This window comes from Chiloscyllium plagiosum, chromosome 15, assembly GCF_004010195.1.
Source record: "Chiloscyllium plagiosum isolate BGI_BamShark_2017 chromosome 15, ASM401019v2, whole genome shotgun sequence".
Taxonomy (NCBI): Eukaryota; Metazoa; Chordata; class Chondrichthyes; order Orectolobiformes; family Hemiscylliidae; genus Chiloscyllium; species Chiloscyllium plagiosum.
The window spans coordinates 28,145,782-28,154,952 of NC_057724.1; the positions used below are offsets into that span (position 1 = coordinate 28,145,782).

General features: G+C 38.3%; 1 protein-coding gene across 6 annotated transcripts in view; it reads left to right on the forward strand.

Annotated features, from left to right (window-relative positions):
* Positions 1-8,032, forward strand: part of drp2 (dystrophin related protein 2) — a 368,975-nt gene extending 360,943 nt beyond the window's left edge. For all 6 annotated transcript variants that reach the window (XM_043704533.1, XM_043704534.1, XM_043704530.1 and 3 more), the window contains 2 exons: positions 3,835-3,930; positions 6,437-8,032. In XM_043704533.1, coding sequence (XP_043560468.1) covers positions 3,835-3,930; positions 6,437-6,474 — 134 coding nt within the window. In that variant the 3' untranslated portion in view covers positions 6,475-8,032. The remainder of the gene's footprint in view (positions 1-3,834; positions 3,931-6,436) is intronic.
* The last annotated feature ends 1,139 nt before the right edge of the window (positions 8,033-9,171 follow it).

The following is a 9,171-nucleotide window of genomic DNA, read 5'->3' on the forward strand; positions in this document are numbered from 1 at the left end:
ATGGATAGGATAAATATAGACAGTCTTTTCCCTGGGGTCGGGGAGTCCAGAACTCGAAGGCATAGGTTTAGGGTGAGAAGGGAAAGATATAAAGAGACCTAAGGGGCAACCTTTTCACGCAGAGGGTGGTACATGTATGAAATGAGCTGCCAGGGAAAGTGGTGGAGGCTGGTACAATTGCAACATTTAAGAGGCATTTGGATGGGTATATGAATAGGAAGGGTTTGGAGGGATATGGGCTGGGTGCTGGCAGGTGGGACTAGATTGGGTTGAGATATCTGGTCAGCATGGATAAGTTGGACCGAAGAGTCTGTTTCCATGCTGTACATCTCTATGACTCTATGACTCTATAAAAGACATAAATGGAAAAATAACAAGTAAAGCATCATTTAGGGGAGATGATGGTATTGTAGCAATGTTGCTGTATGAGCAATCCAGGTGACCCCAAGTTAATACCCTGGAGACAGGAGTTCAAATTCCAATACAGTAGCTGGTGGTGTTTAAATTTAATTTACAGATTTGAAATAAAAAGATCTCAGTCATCATGATCATGGCAGTTATTAACAACTGTTGTACTGGTTTACTTATGTCCTTTAGGGTACGATCTTATGTCTTTAAGGAAAGGACCATCCTGATCTAGTCTGGCTTCTGTGTGACTCCAGACCAACAACATTGTTATTGATTCATAACTGTCTTCTGAAATAAACGAGCAAACCATTCAGTTCAAGGGCAATTAAGGATAAGCAATAAATCTTAGTTTTACCAGCAACATCCACATTGTGTGGAAACAGATTTTTAAAATTCGAATTAAGTGAAAATGTTTTGTTTGAATATCATAGGAACAGGAGTAACGTTCAACTTCTTGATCTCACTAAGATCATGACTGATTCATATTTCAACTCTGTTTTATCCTCTTTCTCTCTCTATCCTTTGATATCCTTGCCAAGAAAAAAAAATCTATTAATTTCAAGTCTGAACACTTTTGTTTGATCCAGAAGCAATGTTTAGGAGCAAGAATTCCTGATATCCCCTTTCTTTTGTGCTGACTAATTGCATTTCTGAACTCAAAATATGTAAGACTATGTCTCCCTATTCTGAGTCTTTCCCATCAGAGAAAATAGTCTATCTTGGCCTACCTGATCAAACCCCTTTAGCATTTTAAAGACTTCAACTAGATCACTCCTCAGCCTTATAAATTCAAGGGTATACTGACTAGGTTTGTGTAACCTACCCTTATTATTTGATCCCTTTAAGTTGTGATATCATTCTGGTGTATCTGGGCTGTTCCTCCACCAAGGCCAATATATCTTCCCTGAGGTTTAATGTCCAGAACATAACTGAGTGTTTCAAATGGAACCTAACCAAAGTTCTGTACAACTTAAACATCAATCTTTGTTCTGCAATTCCTTCAAGATAAGAGCCAACATTTTTTATGCTATTTTGGCTGTTTTTTGTGCACCTGGATACCCAAAAGTCCTATGCTTCTCCATCCCTTGCAGCCCTTGTAGTGCCTCACCATTGAGAAGATATTCTATTTTTCCCTTCTCAGAACCAAGATGGATAATCTCACAGTTCCCCATACTGAATTCCACATGTTACACTTCTGCCAGCTCACTAAATCTGATTGTGGTCCTTTTTAAGTTCCTGTTCCTGCCTACATTAATAATGCTAGAAATGCAGCTCCTTTTAAGCTCCAGAATTAATTATGAGTAGATGATGTTCAATGGACTTTACTTTTCAGACCTAGGCTTTTGAGGGATATCATTATACGATTGTAAAGTCCTGTCTCTGAACCAGAAATCCTGAGTTCAAAGTCCTGGCTATTCCAGAGGTAATAACATCCCTGAACAGGTTGATTAGAAAATATAAAAGAGCTGGATTTTTTGTCAGTGGTGAGATTAATGTCTAGAGGAGGAGAGGATCCAAAGGGAAAATTGGAGGCTGGTGCTTGTGTACACTATAGATTTATAATAAATCCTTTAGAAATGTCTTAAAGATTTTTGCTGCCTAATTCAGCATATGGATACCAGTCCATTAAACATAGCAGCAGAGAATTAGCCTCAATCTCTTCAAGTGGAAAGACAAGAAAAGTGGAGGTTAAACCTTGTTTCTGCAGAAACAAACTCCCAGTGGATTTTCAAGGTGAAATGTTTAGGTTGTGCTGCAGGATCATGAACTATGATTATCCGCCAGTATCTTTGGAACTGGGGTCATACAAGCAGTGGAAGAATGGGGTGGAGATGTGGACTCAGGTCACTTCTTTCACCAAGAAAAAGTAAGGTATGGTTTTGGCATTTCCTCACTAGCAAGGAGCAAAACTAGAAGCAAAATACTTCTGGGTCTGGGTGGAACTGACTTGGATACTGAAGAGGGATTGCAGATTCTAATATGATGTATTACTAGGACTCTGAAGACAAAGGTCAGAATGTCTATCTGTTACAATTTATAAATGCAGTGACCAGGATTAACATATTCACAGTGATAAACAATAAGACAAACTATAATGAGAAGTATTGGAAAAGTGGATCAGTCTAGGCCTTAGGTCACTAGCAAACTTCATATCAGATAAAGGAGGTGAATGTTTGAATGATGTGTTTTTGGACATCTTTGAGAATGTAAATGTTATATTAAGGCATACAACTACAGGAAGTCAGTTCAGTAATTGCATGTGCAACAGAAATTGTACCATAATTGATTTGTACTAAATATTAGCTGATCAGCAGAAAATGTAAATTACAAATAGCACTGGCATGGGCAGTTCATGCAAAATGTTTCTTACAGTTGGTTGGGGTGAGTTGCCACTTAATAAACAGTCAGAAAGATGATAATCATAATAACTCTCAACCACTAGAAGGAAGAACAATCAGCTCTATATTTTAGCTCCATCTAAACGCATTACACACTGGCAGAAAAGTGACCATTCAGGCTGAGGCATCAAAAAGGCTTAAGTGAGTGTGGAAGCATCGCATTGGATCATCCTCTAGAGATGTCAGATGTGGTGACATGGCTTACTATAAGAAAGACACAGGGAATGAAAAGGGCCAGGAAAAGTTATTAGGTACCAGAACCAACATCTCTTGGTATCTACCTCCAAGCTGAATTGTTCCTTATATCCTCACTCCTTGTCTCCTACCTCCCAACTTTTTACTGACCCATGTCTCAAGATCACCTCAAATTCTAAGCACTTGCATTTTGTTTCCAATTTTCTTAAATACCTTTTGACAGTCAATGTGGACACCATTCTTAAATGCTCCTTTATTCATCATCAATGACCCCTCAGAAAAATTCAAGTAGAGTTGAAGGCAGGCATAAAACAATTAGATTTGGGCTTTTATCTAAGGTTTATTATTTCAGTACTGTACTTGTTTTGGTCATATAAAGATGTATATTAGGGTTGATTTTAACAAATATGAGAAGAAGGTGTGCCCATTCTTGCTGACACAAGACCACTGCCATTTAAAGACTGGATGTCATTTTCATATCACAGTTCTCCAGTTTGATGGGGGGGTGGGACATTGCTTAGCACCCACACTCAGACAGGCAACAGAGTCTGAGAAGGTACAAGGAAATGTTTGAGGTGGCTTCAGACAAGCTGGAAATTTGTTCTTGACTCTACAAAAATGCAATATTATCATTTTCCATGCCATCTTGCAAGCAGTCTCCAGCCATTTTCTAAACCATTTTCTCAGTCAATCCAATTCCTATTGCCCAGAATTATCCTAATTGTAGATTAGGACAGACCTGACATGACATTTTGTTTCATCCTCCAAGTCTATATGACTTCAATGGAGAAAGTGATCAGTCTTAATCAGTGTCTACCTAATTTCTTCATAGATGTGTCAGAGAGTGCTGGTATATCCCAAGATATGGTGCTGCACATAGAGGATGTAATGGAACAACTTAGAAACTCATTTCCTTCTTCCCCCAGAGGTAAGTCCTTCAACTCTGCTTGAGAATGTAAAGTTAATGCAGGACATGCATTAAATTTTGACTGAGGAGCTTGCCAGGTTGCTGTCTCATGAGTGATTAAGTTATTCAAACCTGAGAGATGTTAAATTTAATCATCAGTATATGATAGCAAGGCAATATTCAGGAACCACAGCGGGTTTCAAAGTTACTGGGTTAGTGTGGGCAGAAATCTGTGATGCCTTGCCATACTTGCTGTTATGTAAACGTCTCTGGTAGAAAACATCTGTAGCTGTCAGGTGTGGATGAAGTCAGGCTTTTTTTGTGATGGCTAAACATCTAAATAGCCTTCCAACCTCTTGAAAGTAATAGATCCTCCATGTGGAAGTGGACTCTGGGTACACCGATAAATATGCTCCTGAATTTTAACTCCAGGTGGTAATGAGAAGACTCCCACACTGCTCCAGGAATGAAGCTTACCTTGGCTGTATTAGCTTGCATCTGGCTTCCCAACCATTCAGAGGAAAAAATAGAAGCAGGGGATTTTGGAACAATATGAGGCCATTTGACCCTTCGGGCCTGTTTCGCCGTTCTCTAACATCATGGCTGATCTAATTGTGACATAAACTCCACCTTCCTGTCCTCCACCTGTAGCCCTTGACTCTTTCATTTATCAAATATCTGATAAACATATATTAAATGACCCAGTCTCGACTACTGTCTGGAGAGGAGAATGTCGCAGACAAACAATCCCCTGAAATAAAATTTAAGAATGAGGTGTCTTTTGTTTAAGATAAAGATATGGGGAAATTAGTGTCTGGTTTCTGGTCTCTCACACAAGCATCCATTTCTGGTCTCTCACACAAGCATCCATTTTATCAAGTTTTTTTTCAGGAATCCAAGTGTTTTAGTCAGATCACCTTTTGTTTTTTTTTCTAAACTCCAATGGGAAAAGGTCCAGGCTATCCAACCTTTCCTCAATCCTTCATTCCAGAAATGATTTGAGTGAAACATCTCTGTAACTACATCTAATACAGTGAAATCCTTTTTCAAAGGAGATCAGAACTATATATGGATGTAGTCTCATCAAAGTCCTATATAGCTACAGTATAACTTCCTTGCTTTTATATTCCACTCCTCTTACAATTAACACCATTATTTGTCCTTCCTTGCTGTACCTTCATGGATTTTTGTTTATGAATGATGTACTAGGACATCCAGATCCCTCTGTACCTCAGGGTTCTTCAATCTCTCTCTATTTCAATAATATGCTACTTTTCTATTCCTCCAGCCAAATTATACAGGTTCACATTTTCCCACATTGAACTCAGCCAAATCCCACTCACTCAATGTTTTCATATCCCTTTGAAAACTTTTAGTTTCATTTCGACAACTTACTTTCCTACCCATCATGGTTTCATTGGCAAATTTAGCTCCTAGACATCCAACCCTTCAACCGTGTATGGATTGTAAATGGTTAAGACTCTAACAAGGGTAAACCCAGAAGCTGCTGACTAACAAAAGAAGGGTGGTGGTCCATCTTACATCCACTTTTAAAGAGGGAGCACAATGCTTTGGGCTGGTATCCTTTTTCCCTACTTAATTTATTTAAATTAATATACTTCTCACTGTTTAAATGGAAGTGATTTATCGATTTCGCTTTTCACTCAGTTTATTACCTTCCATGTCTGTATTATCTCTCAGACGAACCTCTTCAAAGCAGAACAAAATCCAAGTGATTCTTAAATGGATACAGTGTTGTTATAGTGACACTGCTATTTCCTCTCACCAACCCTTTGATGCTCACATTTTTCTCCCAGTATGTTCATGCTGACACTTCTCACCCATTTCAGTTTCTGCCTGTACTTACCACATCACTCCTACCCTCAGTTTGCACTTATACCTCTACTCCTCAATGTTCAATTCTCATGGCTTCCTTCACTCTTCCCATCCTCTCAGTTCTCTCTAATATCTCATTTCAACCTCTTCCCCTACAAGAATTGCCACGATCAGCTGCACTTCACCTTTGGACAGAGGAAACAGCACTCATTTTCACTGTTCCATGAGCTTCAAAAGAGTCTTCAATGCCCAGACCCCTTACAGATTTTACAAGTCTTGGATTTGTTTGTTCAATTTTTCCCATTGTGTTAATGTTCGATGCTTGTTGTCACACCATGGTCTATGAGAGATTTCCCAGCGCGTCTCTTGTCTCTAATATTAAGCCCTGGTTTGTCAGTGCAGTTTATCTGCTCCATCTGCCTATTAAATTTATCTCTGGCCTGTGTGAGTGCTTGCTCATTGCTATTTGATCATTAATATGTGTACTGGGCACCAGTAACTTTTGCTCCAAGTCTTTCTGAGTTTGTAATAGCCTGCATGCCCTGAATTTTCATGAGGTTACTCCAATATCCTACTGTTTCTTCAGTTAGAGCTTCCAGATAAATGATTCTTAAAGAAGAGAAAGCAATAGTACCACAACTGTTCAGGTTAGGTTTGCTATTATTTTTGTGTTTTTCTGGGTTTTTTTCAGGTGAACCTTCGGATAACTATGGAAAGGCACATGAGTGATGGAAGACATCTGAATTAGTCCCCTTGCTGGAACCAGCTCACCTCCATTGATGGTCAGGCTTGGAAGCATAACCCCCTTACAGCATTAGATTCTGTGGGTGCATAAAGGAAATACAGAGAACTTGGATTCAATGGGACCTCAGTTATTCAGTGAACCCATATCTTTGGGATTCCGCTGGTCAACAGTTAGTTAACCATTGCAACAAGTGCATCCAAATCTGAAGTAACCAAAGCAGAGAAACTTGTTTCTTTTAATTAGCTGAGTCTCCAAAAAGCTACTTACAGTTTGAATATAAATGTGCTTTCTTGGTAAATATTGCTGTTCAGATATTGTTTCACTAAATAAAAGTAAGAAATTGTTGAGCTTAAAATACACTGGAGAAATTTATGGGGCAAGAGGATAGGAGTTGTGAACATGGGTAATTGAGATCCTTACATCTGCAAGAAGTGGTGGGAATACAGCCCCAGAACTTTGGGTGTAGACAGATAAGGTTGCATTTTGTTTGAAGACTGAACAAGCTCACTCTGGAAAGGCAAAGACTGCCACAAGTGCCATGCATAAAGTTGCACCTTGCTGGTGGTGGGGGATGATCTTTCTTAAATGTCCTGTTTGCAGAATTGGCATATGCTTTAGAGCTTCAGAAACCATATGATGTCATGCTTATGAACGTCTGCCTGTGTCACCATTTGTATCAATAGTTATAATTTCCAACTTGACATAATAAGGGTTGAGGATTTCCAAGTCTCTTTGAATAGTACTGTTGATTTGGAGCTTGGGTACCCCACTGGTCTCTTGGCATTAGCTACCTCCCTGTATCGTATATCCTGGGGATGTGACCAAACCAGTGAAACTTTCTTTGCTTGATTAGTTCTAGGATGCATGACGTGTTTGCCCCAGAACGGGTTGCTTCATTGGTGACTGTGTGATGTCAAGAAAGTGTTATACAGAACAAAGTTGGAAGTTATTGAGTCTTTGTTACTTGGTGAGTCAAAGTTATCCAGGTTTTGCTAACATACAACAATGAGCAGAGGATACAGACCTTGTACATATTTATCTTGGTTCTGGAGTCAATTTGTTGTTTTCCCATGCCTGTTTTGTTTCTTGGCAAAGTTGGTGGTTGCCTTGTCAATGCGTGTGTTAAACTCATTAAAAGACAGGCTGTCTCTCACAGTAGTTCAAAGGTAATAGAATTTGTTTACTTCTTGCATTAGTATATTGTTGAGTCTGATGTGAGTGATAAGTATGGCTGTTGATATGGGCAAATTAGATGCCATTGTCCAGAGATTGTGATTTACAATTTGCTGTGCGAACAACAAATTATCATAGTTTCCATATTGGAGTTTGAGATTGGTGTTTCCTAGTGTTTATGGAACTAGAAAAACTTTCTAATTTGCTATGTACAGTTTGGGATTTGATCAAAAAATGTCATAGTTTTATAGAGGTGGTACAGGGCTTAAAGATGTGCATAGCAGTAGGAGTCCAATATCTGCTGCATGATATTTGCTGTGTGGAACCCTTTGTAAGTTTGTGAACATGTGAATGATTGATGTAGATTCTAAATCATATGATGTCATGCTTATGAATTTCTGAGGAGAAATTTCATATTGGATAAATCAGCATACATCAAGTTATAAAGGATTCACATAATGTTGTGAATTTGGTGAAATGGACATAAACATTTATGAGAACTGATTTTCAAGGTATACAATCAGAGACAAACCAAAAATATGTAATATCTATACATGAAAATGGCTTTCACAATATAGTGCAGAATTCTAGTGTCCATTGATAATTTTTTAAAAATTCATTCATAGGATGAGGGTTTCACTGTCTAGGCCAGCATTTATTGACCATCCCTAATTGCCTAGAGGGCAGTTAAGATCAATCACATTGCTGTGGGTCTGGAAGCACATGTAGGCTAAAGTGCATTAGAAAGGGCATGACTAAAAAGACATTTCTAGAACTTTTGTACCTAGTCAGAAAGAATAGATATTCTTAATATATAGGAATTAAGTATTTCTTTAAATTTTGAAAATGAGAATGTGTCTTCAGGATGTTGCAAGATTGAAGATTAGGAGGTGTTTTTCTAAATGTTGTGTATCAGAAAATTACAAGTTACCTGTACAATGGGTAGGATACTCACTAAATTAGAGAGTGCTCTTGGGATTTTGCAACATAGAAAGGTGTACTTTAGGCAATTAAGAATTGAAATTAGAGGTTTTTTCTGCTTGTTGTAAAACTGAACATAAAAATGTGTAATGTGTTGTGAAACTGAAGGTTAGAAAGAATGTTGGAAGGAAAGATAGGAAGTGGTAGTGACATGCTGTGAATTGAAGACTAACAGGTAGGGTTAGTGAGGGTCAGCGAATAAGTTAGTGTCTTTGAAATGGGTGGCAGAGATAAAGAGTTGTCTGTGGTATTGTAAAATCAACATTTAGAAATTGTCTTTCAGATTTTGCAGACTGCAAAGTTGATGGACAAAAACTAGGTAATACCTTTAGGATGTGAGGCAATCAGAAGACATTGTTAGAGAACTGAAAGCTTGAAGGTGATTTTGAAATGCGTTACTGAAGATTTGAATTGTGAAAATGGGTATCAGAAGATGTCTTTAGTTCATTGCAGCACAATACTAAAATATATTGTTGTGATAGTTGTGAAGTTGAATACTAGAAGATTTCTTTGCAATTTCATGAAAT